We start from the raw sequence: 16,574 nt of genomic DNA, 5'->3' as shown, positions 1-16,574 counted from the left end.
GTCAGAGCCCTTAAAGTGACCAGAAAACTCGTTCGAGATAAGGAGGACTCAATGAAGTATAAGCCCGAAGGGCTAGAATCGAATCTCCTTGGTAGGATTTAAAGCCAACAAATCCTACCAAAGTTGCGCGGCCTTGAGCGGCTCGCCTGGTTTTTAATTTACACAAATGACAGATTGAAACTAAAATTTACCGCTAAATTTAAAAAAATATATCAATCGTAAACAAAGGAATTGCCAGATTCAATCTGTCGTCAAAAATACGGCGCATCTTTTAAGGCTTCACTTTTTCTTGCCTGAGAAAGGTTAGAGATTCTACTCTAGTCCTTCGGGCTTTAAACTCAATGGGAGGACTCCCTTCCAGTCGCATATCGCAAATCGCGCGGAGACAGCGTTATTCTACAGGCGGACTACGGTCGTTGCCGTTTTTGTTACACGTTTGGCCGAACTACTACAACCCTTTTGTTTTTAACATAAATTTTTTTTTTTTTGCATAATTAAATAGGAAAATTCGACCTCAAAGTCGTAGTCGTGCACATGGCGAGGATCACACTGAAGTTGATAAATAATATAAAGTTTAAATAAAATGGTTACTTTGTGAGGATATATCATGATTTTTGGAATCTTACGACATACTATTAAATTCAAAGATTTTGTTAACCCAGTTTTACAGACTTTAGAAATTTGAGTATTCAGTTTACGTGAAGATTTATACAATTTTGAGCTTTGTTTTGATATATATATACTGTACCCACGGAAGAACTCTTCCTCCTGGTCTGCCTCTAACACGACAGATTTAGCAAGGGAAGTTATTATTTTATATACTGTTGAGTTATGGCTGAAATAACAGAAAACACTGTACCACAAGCAATACCTGGTTGTAAATTATCAGAGGAAGCAGAACCAAAAGCACAGACTGCTTCAGATGAGCATCTTGGTCTTGATGAGTCGTCAAATCCATCAAACCAGACAAATGAAATTCCAAAAGATGAAAACGAAGGCTCTCAAAATTCAATTAGTGAGCCAAAAAACCCATGGAAAAAAATTAGTGCAGATGGTAAGTTAAATTGTTGTTGTAAGCTAGGGGTAGCTAATATTCAGTCTGGCACATCCGTCTTGCAATCGAATTGCATGGGATGTGCATTTGCAATGGGTATCTTTGGCAAAACATGCTGATTTGACTTCCAAGCTAAGAATAGCAACAGACAAAATGAAATGTTAAATCATCTTCAAATGTAAGAAAATAATATCATGAAATGACATAAAATTGTTTGGGAGGTAAACAAATGCGTTTTTGCCTGCGAGAGGTTAGGGAAAGTGGATTTTCAGCTTCTAACTTTTGATAGCAATCTTTGTTTGGCAAAAAATTTTCAGGGTGGTGTAATACAGTCTGGGAAATCCTCTCAATTGCACGCTTATGTTCCGAGGCCGTAAGCGCGCAATTGCACGGTTATCAAAATGGCAGAATTTTTAAGCGTGTAATTACACGCTTATTGAAATTTTCTGAAACGGGCGGTAAGCGTTAAGCAAGATTGACGGGTGACGGCTTTTGCGGTAAGCGTGTAATTGTACGCTTTAAAATTTCCTATATTTTTGACACGTAATTCCTTCCGAAAGCTCTGTTGAATTTCAAAAGCCTAGGGCAGTTTTACTCAAAATTTGTTGTAGAAGAAGATTCCGTAAAAATGGATTGCCCGTTAAACCATGCCTTCGCCCGAATTAGAGAATTCTGAACCCCTTGAAATCCCTAAGCAATTTCAACCGGGACGGGAGCGGGCGTAAATTATAACCATGCAATTACGCGCTTACGCCCTCGGAACATAAGCGTGCAATTGAGAGGATTTCCCAGACTGTAATATCATGAAAAGAAAAAAACATACTAAAATTTGAGGGGATTTTGATTGACAGAACTTGAGAAAAGCACAAAAACCAACTTTCCCTAAGGAAACGCAGGCAAAAAAGAGTTTGTTTACCTCCGAAGTCCAAACGGTGGAGAGCATCAAAATAATGCGCGAGCATATGTTTTGCGAATTACGGGAAAGGTGTATCAACAAAAGAAACAGGGTCCTCCACAAATCTTTTTATATTTACCGGCATAAGGCTGATAAGCTTCAGATCCCCTCCCCTTACTCTTATCGGCCAAAATTTTTCAAAACAACTTTTACCTCTTCCAAATCACAATTTGCGTTGATCTCGCCTTCGCACCCATAATCGTTGAGTTTTTGCCTGTTTGCACCAACACTCAGTTTGTTCATACCCGCATTGATATCGAAAACAAAAGTTAAAAAGCCTCGATGGATTCAGGGGGGGTCTTGCAGTTACTCCTTGACACTATGTGGAGTAACTGCAATTTTGGACATTTTCTACAGACACCACCACCCTTGCAGTTATTCCATAGTGTACTAACTGATTTTACCCTCAAAATTGGTGTATACCACCCCCCAAAAATGCCAAATTTGGCAATTTTTTCACTGAATTCCTCATTTTTGATACCATTTTACTGGGTACGACTTATTAACGACCGTTCAAGAGTCAAATATCTCAATCTTTTTCCAAGTTTGTTAAAATATCTTTCATGCCTTGATTGAAGAAAAAATTTTGTGATTTTTTTTTACTTTTGAAAAAAATGTTTTGAATTTTTTTACTTCCGGAATTTAAAAATTTACAAACCTAAAATTTTAAGTGAAAAATTGAAAAATGTGCTCACTTAGTACACCATATCCTACCAAAATCGACAATTTTGGGCTTAGGCACCACCCATGTTGCAGTTAGTCCACTGGTGGAGTAACTGTTTTCCCAAATTTTGGTTTATATACCACCACGGTAGTAATTGTCATAGTGTTTATATAATAACTGCATGACCCCCCCCTGATGGATTCATAACATTTTGAAAGAAAAGGCAGCGTGCTGGTCAACAAAAAAAGTGTTTTTGTCAAAGTTAATTCCAAACTGTACTTTTAAAGTTTCAAATTCTTGCACGAATGTGAAAGCAAGTGAAATGAAGAAATTGGCTAAAAAGATTTTCATCCCAATACTCTCTTTTTTAATCAGTATGTAGTTGGATCCCCTCTCCCCCTTACCAAAAGTTTTTTGTCAAGACCCCTAAAAGATCAAGAGAAAAGCCATATGTGGGAAAAAATGATTGTTTACCAATCTTGGGGATTTTTCAAACTCAAAATTAAGTTAGCCGGTTTCATGAGGTTTTATTGACTTTCACATATTGATGGCGATCGGAGAAAAAGCTTCTATCCATTCAAGCACCTTTCCTCTGATGCCATAAGCATCCAGCTTTTTTAATTCAGTGAGTGGTCCTAAATCCGACAGCCCTGCCTAATTCTGATCAACCACAAATAACTGTTATGAAAAAAATAGACCTTTTTGCCATTTCCATCCGCCATATTGAATTGTATGCAAAAATACAGAAACGAAAAAGCCGTGTTTGGATTTAGTTGGAAAGTATGCAAAACATATGCAAGTTTACACAAAGATTAAAAAGACAACAAAGCATCTTATGAATAAATATTATAATCATTAGAACAATAAAAGATGGAATTTCTTAATCCAAAAAGAAATATTTACAAAACAACAAAAGCCTTTTAGAAATTTGTTCTTAAAGACATAGCATATATATTCTGTTTTCATGCCATTAAAAGATTCCATGAAGATGGAGTACACACATCAAACTTTCAAAACACACAAACTGAAAGCAGTAATTATGACGTCACACATTCTTTCCCGTGCAAGAAAATATTAAAACCCCCGTTTTAAGGTCAACCGCAACACGTTAGTAAAAGTTGCTGTAAATCAGGGGGTTCAGATCAATGTTTTCATTTGTTCATTTGGTGGTTTAAAACTATTCCCAGGAGAATAATTTACCGTCAGCCGAAAAAGGATTATTTTTGTACCTTTGCTGGTGATTTTTTAGCTTGAGTTTATGTCTAATGTTATGGTTTTTTGAAGTGCTTGTTCTAAGAGATGAGCGAATATAATTATTTTTAGTTTTTCAAGAGAAGCAAATTTAATCTTTCTTCTACAAGATTACACTTTAATTGTAATGTCAATTATGCATGTAAGTTTTATATTATTATTTCCTTTTTGCATATGTTTTGCATACTTTCTAAGGGAATTTCACCACAGCAATTCGCCCACCATAATTTTTGCATACAATTCAATATTGTGGATGGAAGGCGAAAAGGTCTATTCCCTCTCCAAGTTAAACGATAAACTATTGCAAGAACTCTTGAAACAAAACATCTAACAAGATGGCAATAATGTCAAGATGTCAATTAATGTAATTTAAAAAGTATGAGTTGTAAAAATAATTCTGGATCAGTTCATTACTTTTTATGATGCTGTTACTACTGTATTACTGTTATTAGTCTGGTTCCTCGAAGTTACATATTCACCTCTATTTCTCTCCTCAGAGTATGAACCAATTGATTTTATCTATTTGCAATGGAGACGCCATTTTTGGACCTACCTCGGAGGTCCTATAAATTGATAAATTAACCGATGTCCGTTCGTTTGTCCGTCTATTACCAGCTTTTCTAAGGATTGCCTCATTAGTTTTTTCAGATGTTTTGCTCAAAGATGCGTATTAACAATGCCCAAAACATGGCCGAGTCTGCTTTTTGATGCCAGAAATTGTCGTTTTTCTGGATTTTCATTGGACTTTTTCCTTACAATTGGTTGTTTTTTTCATTCAAAAACATTATTAATAGCAATGCCCAAAATCAAGCATGTTTTAATTTTCAATAAAATTGATTTTTGAAGGCGGAACTATTTAAAAATTGATTTAAAATATTTACGACGGAAAGACAATATTTCTTGAATTTCTTGAGCTGTACTTTATATTTTTTATGAAATTTTGCACACTGATGCAAAATGACAATATCTAAAATGTGACGGAGCCTGATTTTCAAAAAACATTTTTTTCCGGCTGAAAATGCCGGAAATACCCCGGAAAAATCGGTTTTGTGACATTTTCTCGAATTTTCATTCTTAGTTTTTTCTGATTTTTTTGCAGAAAGATGTGTATTCGTAATGCGTGTACCTATCTGTCAGTTCAATTTTCTTTTTTGAACGAACATGGAAAATCGAAAAAAATCCAATTTTCCATTTCATTTTTTGCTAAAAAAAACAAACCATAGAAAACTGAAATTTTTGTTTTGATTTGTTTTAAAAATTCCTAAAATTTTTTTACTAACACAAAAATTGTCAAATTTTGTCAAATTTTGTGATTTTCATTTCGTTTATTCAATATACGATAATGAATTGAAAAATCAACTTAAAAGTTTTGATTATTCAATTATCATTCGTTGATTGAGAAATGCGTAAGAGTGGACAGCTATCAAAATAAAATTTCACTCGTAATACAATTGCACTTATTTATAACAAGGCAAGCATCAAAAGAATTTTACACCCCTGTGTCAGTGACCTGGTCAGATCCGTCCCGGTAAATAATTACCAAAAGTGGGCTGAATGAGTTAAGCCAGTCAAAATTGATTCAAATTTCAAACCCAGTCAAAATTTTCTCTTCCTTAATGGTTGTATCCCCTTTCGCGTGTAATCTTACTATTTTGATGTACATCTGACGACAGCAAGGTTTGGAAGTTTGAATTTTTGTTCTGAATTTTGTCCTTTCTCTGGTGAAAATTGAGGTATAATCTCCACCAGTTCAGTGAGACAGGGGTGTAATACGATGGAAGCGATCAGTGATTTGGGATCGATGCTTATTGGCTAGCATAAGCAATAAGTAATTCTCAACAAAACTCATTGAAGTTCTGTTATGATTTTTTTTGTTTGGCCATTTAGCTAACCCCCTAAAGGAATTCGAACACGTTCGAAGTTGACAACACTACTTTTAACGTTCAACACTCTCTTTCTTCTGTAGACAATTTTCCCCTTTTCTTTTTCTGGCGCCATTAATTTGAATTTGAATTTGATCTAAAAAAATTCAATTTTACATTTTTTGTTTGTAAAACGAAAAAATGAAACAAAACGCACTATAAAACACAAACTTCCCGCCAAGTTAGTGCTCTAGAGATATTTTTAGGAATCTTTTTAAAAATTCAAAACAAAAATTTCAATTTTCTATGGTTTGATTTTTTAGCTAAAAAAGAAATGGAAAATTGGATTTTTTTCGATTTTCCATCTTCGTTTAAAAAGGAAAATTGAACTGACGGATAGCACGCATTATTCATAATGCTCAAAACACCGAGTTCGATTTTTTGAGAAAATACCGGAAATATGCCGGGAATCGCCGTTTTTGCAGATTTTGATTGGACTTTTTCCTTACATTTCTTTGTTTTTTCACACAAAAAAATTATTGATAACAATGCCCACCATCAAGCTTGATTCAACTGTCAATAAAACGGATTTTTGCAACCGGGACTTTCTAATTCTATTTTCCCTACTCCCCCCATCAACAATCAATGATAAAATTTAATGTGTTATGCATTTTCGCTAGATGCTGTATCTTCTGACTGATTATTTTCATTCTTCTCCTTATTGCTATCTAACTTTCATCACCAGGTAGGTCCATTCAGCATGTAGCTTGTTCTTTTAAGTTTTGCTGTATATCTTTATCGATTGCAAAGGTTCCTTTTTTACCATAATGGATTCCCTTCTCATATGGAATGTAATGATTCCTAAGCTCTAGCAATTTATCTCACAACATTTTCCAGCATTCATTCATGTGTGCATTTTCTGCTCTTTCAAGAAAATCTGTGATCCAGTTAGATGTTTCGAGGTATCCTTTCATTGCTTCAAAGTTTGCTTTGTTATAGTTGTAGTTTTTGCCTGTGGATTCTGGTTCAAGATAACACTCAAATGTAAACGATATAACGCTATGATCACTTTTTCCAATTGTAGCTAGACCAGGCTGTTAACTTGGCTTTCCTCCTTTGTTAGAATAAGGTCAATAAGTGATGGAGTATCAGTACCTCTGTCTCTCGCTGGTTCGTCAACATGTTGGTAGAAGGTGTGCCTTAGCGATAAAGTGCCCTTTTTGACCCCTTTTTGACCTCTGCCTTTTTAAAATTTGTCCTTATGCCCATTCTGATACTATTTCTTTTAGGCAGGCCCAACCACCTATCAAATTTTGATTGCACATAATACTAATTTCATAAAAACACTAAATGAGTGTGTAAAATTGTAGACTGAACAAGAAAAATTCATTGAAAATTAAAATCAACCAAAATTACACTGTAATAGATTTGCCCAAATAGTCGGGGAGCAGAATTCAATATCTCGAGTTAGAAGCGTTTTTGCTTAACCCTAAAAAAGAATGGGGTTGTTATATACCGTTGGAACGGAAATTTTATGCTGATTATGGAAACCCAGGTCTTAAAAAGTCTATCCTGGACGATTTTGGAAACGAGGCTGGAGTTTGCACTCCTCCGTGGTGTTTTTTCGATTTTACCTGTTTTAGAAAAATGCTGACTGTCAGCAAAGTAAAGGTTTTTAGAATTTAATTTTTTTTGAAAATTGCTACCAATAGAATTGCCTTTTAGCAAAAAATTCAAAATTTTTGAAAAAAACATTTTTTGCACTCCTTCTTGGAGGTTTTTTTTTTTTTGCAAAAATCAGCGTTTTTTACAAAAAATATACTGCTAAAAACAAGTCTGCTGGCAACTGAAATCCGGTTCAAATGACCCCTTTAATGGTTTTGACGGAAGAACTATATCTTACTACCACGACAAAAAAACCGAAAACTGCTGTCAAAAAACAATTATTTTTGGCTTTTTGCTCTCCTTCTTTGGTGTTTTTTTGACAAAAATCGATTTTTAGCCGTTTTTAAACCAAAAAAAATTCGACTTTTACAAACTATTCCCTTAATTTTGGAAACTGAATGCCTTCGTATCTCTAAAAGTTATTCTCCATTATGTAAAATGATGAAAAAAATCAAAAGTTGATCTCCTCCGTTGATGCTTTTAGACCAAAAAGTTATGTTTTTGTACGAATTTCTGCCTAATGGTCCAGGGGAATTTCAGGTTTAATTTAGGGAACCCAAAATTTGCGTACACATGAAATTTTTTGATTGAAATGTGTTCATCAGGTCCTTAGGAGTGAAAAACCATCGAGTGACACTTTTCACACCTTGGGCATTTTCCATAATGGTGGAAATTTCAAAATGGCGGATTTTTTTTGAAATTTTGATGTCTCTGAACATGGACATATTATATACCGTTGGAAAGGGTTTTTCATGCTGAACAACTTTTTTGGTTACAAAAAAGTCATAAAATGTACTCAATGTGAGTAAAAGGGGACAGAAGGTGTTAAAATGATGTCATCATCACCACCAAAAATTTGACATTTGCTTCAAATTATTGAAAAGGATTTTTCATTACTCACGAAAAAGTCTGAAAATCTAATAAGTAATTTGCAATGTACGAGTAAAAAGTGATAGAAGGTATCAAAATAACGTCATCACTGTCCAAAGCATTGACATTTGCTCCATTATATTGATGAATGTCTATATACCATTGAAAAGTATTTTCATGCTGATGTTGGTGCACCATAAAAAAGCACTGATTCGACTGTAGCACGAAAAAGGTTGTGTTTAATCTTGCCATGAAGGTTTGATTCAGTAGTAATTACTTAATAATTTTGAGATTCTCACATTAACATGCCAGTGGAGGCTTTGGGACTGCCAAGGCAGTTGAATTCTTCTACATTTTACATTACAAGAGTATATCCATGTATTTGATCTTTTTTTAGCTAACATGTAGAACTATGACAGGAGAAACTTTGATAGTGTGGAAGAGTTTTTCTGCATCTTCGGAATTGCCCAGATTGTATCTGTAAAGTAGTACCTGCTTCTTGATCTTTGAGGAATAACACAGTGGCATATCCACGGGGGGATGGGCGGTTCTCCCAAAAAATATAAAAATTTACCAAAAAGGTCAAAGTTTTCCCAATAGAATGTGAAGGGGTCTGTAGTTTTTGTAACCTTTTTCTGGCTACATCTGACCTTTTTAAGGCATCCTTTAAGCTGCTTGACATTTCTTAGAATTTTTTTTTAACGTTTTTTACACTTTTTATGACCTTATTCTCACTAACTTTGAGATTTCCAATGCCATTTGTTAAGCTATTTAAACTTGCTTACAGCAAAAATTTACGCCTGCGGCGCATAAATTTCCTCTAAAAAAGGTGAAAATTTTTCCAATTTCGCCCCCCGAAACGAAAACTTGTGGCTACGCCTCTATTACACCGTATGTTTGTGGCGGTTGAGTGAAGTCTTCAATACATAGTCTAGCGACAGTTTAATAGAAAAGGTGCCTGCGCACTTTTATCGAAGGCACCTTTATCATTTAAAGGCGATTTAACGATGGTATTTGCTCTGTAATTGAATTGATGATTGGATTACAAAGAATCGGAATCCCAAGTCTGAAATATAGGCTTGCGTTATGATATAGTTGAGATCTTCAAACTTTTGAATCACTATGACAACAAATCATGTGTTTCTAAAAAATTTAACCAACAAATACATAAGACCTGAGAACACAGCTCTGAACTGGTAAAAGTTTTCGAAAGTTATGGTGATCGTGGACCCTATAGCAACTCTCTTTACTATCGAGGCATCAAACAGTTGAATAGTCTGTCTGAAAAAGTAGTTAAATCATCAATCATCCAAGATATAAGAGTTTAAAGAAGATCTTGGAAAGAGGAAATGTTTGGGTATGATTGAAAATGTCACTATTGTTGCATATCTGTAATATCTGTATCTTGTAATAAAACAAACCAATGTGTGAGTGATTTATAGATGCCCATGTGCTTGCTTCGGAATCTGTAAAGCTTTAATATTACTTAGTTGGGCCCCCAGCGGTTTGTGTTAATGCGTGAAAATCCATTTTTTATTGCGTGAATGCGTGAATTTTTCCTTCTCACCCAAATTTGTGCAAATTTCCCCTATCTTTGACAATTTCCCTGATTTTTTCCGAAAATTTCCCCGATTTCCCAAAAAATCGGGTTTGTATGAATTTGAGAAAAACTTGCGTGAATGCGTGTATTTTTGGTCCGCTGGGGGCCTCTTAGTTTGACCTGGTAATCAAACCTTTTAACCTAATCCATCGTCAAATAGGAGATCTTCCTAAAGGGTTTAAGCGCCAGTTCTACAGACAGGATGTGATGTGATGTACCACAGATGCAAGGTATTGTAAAAACACACAAACGTATAACCCCAGAACTCATATCAATTGAAAAAAGTGGACTAAAAAACCATCTCGATGATAAAAAAAGAGATTTGCCATTCCCGTTAGCACTTAGCCCCTTCAAGCTCCCCACCTGCTAAGAAATTCTCAACGGTTTATTGATGCTACAGGGGTGTAAAAATAAAAATGACGATTATTTAGTTTTGCTTGATGACACCGATGGTTTCTTTGTAGCTGCCTGCTACGTAAGCGAACTAGATGAAGCGAATCTGTAATAAACTAGATTTCCCTTGTGGGTCAAGCGAACAAAGAAAAGGTGGTCTAGAGAGTTAAAACCATTGGAATCTCTTCCACTTTCAATCAGTATTTCAGAGAATGACTTCTAGCCTTCGGCTTATATTTCATTGCTATTGCTTTATACTCTACATTACATCCTACATAACACATTACTCAGTAAAATTTCAGACTTTTTAGTATTAAGCGAAAAAAATCCTTTTCCGGGGTGTCTACAGAATTGTTCTCATTAGTTGCAAGGTTTTAAGTTTTGTAGGGTCAAATTTTAGGCATTTTCACGGTTTTCGGTTCATTTATTGAGTGTCTTTAAGGTTTCTCGGGGCTCCATTTGATTTTGACTGGTAGTACAATACTCTTGAACGAGGTGTGTATAAAAGATTATTTCGTAGTATTCTCGAGATTACGAGAAAAACGAGAGAAGCAAGCACGCAATTTTTTTGGAAATATTGCTTGTATAGAAAGAGACTTTGGGACCAGAAGACAAAATGCTCTTTTTCAAGGTTTTCAAGGAATTCCTTTAGATCATATGTACACTTTTCAAGGTTGTTTGGTCTATTTTAAAGTTTCTTCATAAGCTTTTCAAGGTTTTCAAGGTCCTGTAGTCACTCACTTTTCAATAATTTGAAGCAAATGTCAAATTTTTGGTGGTGATGATGACATCATTTTAACACCTTTTGTACTTTTACTCACATTGAGTACATTTTATGACTTTTTTGTAAGCAAAAAAGTTGTTCAGCATGAAAAACCCTTTCCAACGGTATATAATATGTCCATGTTCAGAGACATCAAAATTTCAAAAAAATACAAAATCCGCCATTTTGAAATTTCCACCATTATGGAAAATGCCCAAGGTGTGAAAAGTGTCACTCGATGGTTTTTCACTCCTAAGGACCTAATGAACACATTTCAATCAAAAAATTTCATGTGTACGCAAATTTTGGGTTCCCTAAATTAAACCTGAAATTCCCCTGGACCATTAGGCAGAAATTCGTACAAAAACATAACTTTTTGGTCAAAAAGCATCAACGGAGGAGATCAACTTTTGTTTTTTCCATCATTTTACATAATGGAGAATAACTTTTAGAGATACGAAGGCATTCAGTTTCCAAAATTAAGGGAATAGTTTGTAAAAGTCGAATTTTGGTTAAAAACGGCTAAAATCGATTTTTGTCAAAAAACACCAAAGAAGGAGAGCAAAAAGCCAAATAATTGTTTTTTGACAGCAGTTTTCGGTTTTTTGTCGTGGTAAGATATAGTTTCTTCCGTCCGTCAAAACCATTAAAGGGGTCATTTGAACCGGATTTCAGTTGCCAGCAGACTTGTTTTAGCAGTATATTTTTTTGTAAAAAACGCTGATTTTTTGCAAAAAACCTCTAAGAAGGAGTGCAAAAAATGTTTTTTTTTCAAAAATTTTGAATTTTTTGCTAAAAGGCAATTCTATCGGTAGCAATTTTCAAAAAAAATTAAATTCTAAAAACCTTTACTTTGCTGACAGTCAGCATTTTTCTAAAACAGGTAAAATCGAAAAAACACCACGGAGGAGTGCAAACTCCAGTCTCGTTTTCAAAATCGTCCAGGATAGACTTTTTAAGACCTGGGTTTCCATAATCAGCATAAAATTTCCGTTCCAACGGTATATAACAACCCCATTCCTTTTTAGGGTTAAGCAAAAATGCCATTTTTGAATTCTGCTCCCCGACTAAAAGTTCACTTTTAGGGATCTCAGCAGAAATTTTGAGCATTTTGGGGAAAATGGCAGGTGAGTAAATTGAATGATTCAAAAGGCTTTACTAATTGTTATTTAAAGATATTCTGTCGTTACTTGCAATTAAAACACTTGACACAAGGTAATAATAAACTAATAGAAATTTGATAGGTCTATTTTTGAGGCTTTTTAGCACTTTAAGAAAATACATTTTTTATTTGTTTGGTCTAATTAAGCAAATTTGATAATCGACCCATCAGCAAAATTCATGCCGATTCTTCTTCTTTCCATGAAAAAGATTGGATACTTAAAAAAAAATATTCAAGTTGAGAAATTTCATTAAAAGAGGAATACTCAGTCTCCTGAATTAGGAATTTCAATAATATTTTGTCCAGTTTTTAGGAAAGCAAAGATGAATATAACTTTTATACCTTAAAAGGGTAATAATATATCGATTTTCAGTCAAAATTCATGAAACTAAGAACTAAAACTTTAGAATAATTTTTGATTACTTTTCAACTTCTAAACATTCAAAAAGCTTTAAGGTGGGATGTGTTTTGGAATTAGGACATTGTTATTTTCCCAGTACCCTTTGTACTAAATGTACATAGGTAGTGGTTTTCTTTCTTTTTGTGATTGTTTCTGCCGGGAATCATGTGGAGACTTCTCACTGAATCACTGCTCTGAAAATGAAAAGTGTTCATTAAGTTTGACCACCTTGCTCAGATCTTTTCAATGCAAAGTTTCTTCTTTTTCAATTTACATTTGTATAATTTATAGAAACTGAAGAAGTTCCTGATGAAAAGCCCGTAAAGACTTCACCAAGAGCACTGAAGGTAATAAACTATTATACATTCACATTGCCTGACTTACCAGCAGTAGTTTAATTTTTTCTTTTAAGTAACCATCCGCCCCTGTATTTTTGTTTTTTTCTATCTCAAATTTCTGATCCCCCTTGATCCCACTTGAGAGTAATGAATTTTCACCTATTGGGTTTTTTTTATATCCATACATGGTGGGGGGGGGGTAGATGACTATTTCAGGGTTCCCCAAAAGAAATTCCAGGGTACCTTAGGAAGTTTTTTGTATTTTCCAGGGGGCTAGATTGAGTTGTTTTTTCCAAAGGGTTGGAAGAATATTGGCCTTTTATAGGATTGAAATGATGGGCTTGCTTTTATTCAAAGGGATTGGAAGAAATTTTTAAGGAATTGCACATACTTACTATATAAAACTTAATTTGAAATTTTTATTACTTTTATGGATTTTTATACTCTTTTTATGACCTCTGTAGATATTCATTCCCTTAGGCATTTGTGTCAGCACAAGCAACTTTAAATACAAATAAAATGGAATGTTCTAGCAAAACAAACGATAGGGAACGTTCTTGAACGTTCCTGATCGTTCCCTGTCATTTACTAGCTTAGGAGTGTCTTAAAACGTTCAGGAACATTGCAGAACGTTCGCCAATCGTTCCTGTACGTTCCAAATCGTTCCTGTACATTCCCGAACGTTCTTATTGAGTAATCTTAAGTATTAACTTTTAGACGCAAAGGATCGTTCGCAAGTGTTCTGGAACGTTCCTGAACGTTTTGGGACGATCAAGAACGCTCTGGAACATTCAAGGAATGCTATGGAACGTTCGAGAACGCTTGAGAACGTTCCATTTCATTTGTACTTCAAATCGCTTGTGATGACACACTTCTCATTTGTAACCCTTTACCAGATGATCTAGGATGAATGCGCAAGCTTGAAACACTAGTCTGTAGTATGTTTTAATTTTTGAAGGAAATGAATTTTGTTATTTGGTTTTGAAGGCGTATCACACTCTTTGACAATTCATTTCAATTTATTTAATTGATTGATTTGATTTAACTATTACTTTATGTTAATCTTTTAGCCTCTTGTACTTGAAGATAAAGCACACTGGCCAAGTCTTGATGCCTCGGCCCAAGAAACAAAGGTAATTGAATAGTTCAAATGTGAAGCATTATTGTCCACGTCTATGTGTCTTGTCCTTGACTCGAAGCAAACCTAAAATAAATAAATAAATGATGGAAAATTGCTGACTTGCAAGCTTTGCTTCTGAACCAATTTTTGTTTTTGTGGATTATTTCGTCATTCTGTTTTCAAATTTTGAAGTGTAGGAGGTATATGTTGTTTATAGTTTATTGTCTGCTATTATATGCATTTTAAAATTGACATAAGTTTTGTCCTTTGCATAGTATGAACCCCCCCTTTTTTTAAGGGGGGGGGATCCGAGTTTTCAAGGAAGGCTTTATAGGGGGGATGGGCAATTTTCCAGTTAAAATGGGGGGTTGGAGCTTACAGGGGGGGTCAAATAAAAATGGGGGAGGTAACTTTTTGGTTAAAAAAATTTTCTTTTTATGTTATATGTTGATTTAACTCAATAAAATTTAATATCACATAATTTCGACTTATCTGATTTATTCTCACTGCACTCTGTTTTGAATCAGATTTATTTTCCTTGTTTTTTAACTATTATTAGTTTACTGTTTATTTGCTAGTGTTTTCGAGTTCATTGACTATTGGTACGAATTCACACTGAAAAATATATTTCATTCATCAAAATTCTTCCCCAATACTGGGAGTACAAATTATATGCTGGGGGCACGGACCCCTGTAAATGGTGCGGGATCAAAAAATTTAAAAAATAGGGGGGGTGAAATATTAAAATGGGGGTGGTTCAGACCCCTCTGCACACTATGACTTTGTAATAGAAGATAATTGCATATTGCATATCTACCATAGTCATTATAAAAAACCCCGGTCTGGAAGGCTTTTGTTTCTTTCTATTGTTAACAGTTAGAGCTTGCGTTCGCAAATCGACTTTATTTTGCATACTTTTTTATCATGTGATTGAAATTTAGACCAATCCCAAAAGGAGAATTTGGTAACGTGATCAAAAAGTATGCAAATCGCAACTTGCCTTTTATTTATAACAAAAGAAAATTCGACAATAAAGCTAAAACAATACATAGCCAGACCAGTGTTTTTTATAATGACTATGTATCTACCTACGCTATGTTTTGCTTTATTTGCAAAATTTCATGGAAAATCCATAGAGTCCACAATTTATGCATGGCAAATTAATGGGGTTTCCTACAGAGGAAACCTTTGACCAAAAACTTTGAATAATTTGCTTATTTTTCAATTAAAAAAGTCAAAATGACTGTTTTTTGTTCAATTGCTAGGTTATTATATACATGATTTAGGTTGTTTTAAAAATTTCAGACCTCTTTAAAGGCAAAATTTTTGAAAGTTAATATGAATGGCATGTTATTGTTCTCAATTTCAGTTGAGCTAGAATCAGCCAAATGGAACAATTTTTTGAAGTCTCCAGGCTGCCCAAAAGTTTTAGCCTCGTTTTGGTGAAAAATTCGTACTTGTTCCTTGGGTGAATATCTAGGGGTCCTTTTTGCATTTTTCAAAAATTTTGATTTTAGGGGCCTGTATGTTAATGTATAGCTCTGCAATACAACTGTCAATCATTTTTAAGAAAACTGATTGGATGATTATTAAAATGTCAATTTCTACGATGTAAAACAATAGAATACACTTGTTAATTACTTTTATTACTTTATTTTTGCAGGGCTATAAATGGATTATTGACCTCAGAAGCCTGTCTCTCTTGCAAAATATGGACCTCGTTCGCTCGTATTGGACCTCGCTTCGCTCGTTCCAATACGTCTCGAACTCGGTCAATATTTTGCCACAGAGACTGGCTTTTCGGTTAATAATCCATAAGTATATATTCTTTAAAGTTGAAAAAAGTGTACAAATCTGTACTAGCTTTAAAGCTAATAGAGTTCGACTGCCTATTTTACAAAATGGAATCATTCATCATCATCTGTTGATGCCCAATCGCTGACGATTTCTTCTGTAGAGGACTTTGGTTTGTAATTTAAAGATATTTTTGTTTGGTTTTGTAATTTTTTAACGAGGCGTAGTTTTGTTCTTGGGCTTCCTCTTATGAGCCAGCTGAATCCTTTATTGTTATCGTTTTTTTTTAGTTTCTTTGCTTGTTCGTGCATCTCCTTGATCTTTTTTCGTTCGTTGATTGTGAAATCTTCCGTTATACTTACCTGAAAGAAACAAGTTTCTTTTAGCATGTGTAAATTCTTCATGATAAGATCTTTGTCATGTTGACTTTGCAGGGTGACTTTCAGAGGACGGCCATTCTTAGTTTTTCTGTGTCCTAATCTGTGGTGAGTAACATTGATTTCTGGAACATTGATGTCATCTAGGAGTTCTCGGAACTGAAATATGTCATATCTTTCCCATTTTCTTCTTCTTCCTTATCTGGGCCTGAATATTCGAGAAACCCGTGAACGATCATATTCAGTTTTCTAGATTCTATGTCTCTCTTTTCACTTTCTTCCTTCCGTTTTTGTTCTTCGGCAGAT

The 16,574-nt window shown here is 34.5% G+C and overlaps 1 protein-coding gene across 1 annotated transcript in view; it reads left to right on the top strand.

The window, feature by feature from the left end:
• Window positions 1-470: 470 nt before the first annotated feature.
• The window catches only part of LOC136824773 (la-related protein 1B-like), a 40,569-nt gene continuing 24,465 nt past the window's right edge, over window positions 471-16,574 (top strand). Inside the window, exons 1-3 of the mRNA XM_067080744.1 lie at window positions 471-1,054; window positions 12,931-12,986; window positions 14,048-14,110. Of these exons, the coding sequence (XP_066936845.1) occupies window positions 832-1,054; window positions 12,931-12,986; window positions 14,048-14,110 (342 nt within the window). The 5' untranslated portion in view covers window positions 471-831. The remainder of the gene's footprint in view (window positions 1,055-12,930; window positions 12,987-14,047; window positions 14,111-16,574) is intronic.

This window comes from Clytia hemisphaerica, unplaced genomic scaffold (genome assembly GCF_902728285.1).
Source record: "Clytia hemisphaerica strain Z4C2 unplaced genomic scaffold, Clytia hemisphaerica genome assembly, whole genome shotgun sequence".
Lineage (NCBI taxonomy): Eukaryota > Metazoa > Cnidaria > Hydrozoa > Leptothecata > Clytiidae > Clytia > Clytia hemisphaerica.
The sequence above is the reverse complement of the archived record's forward strand: the minus strand, read 5'-3'. Positions and strand labels throughout refer to the sequence as shown.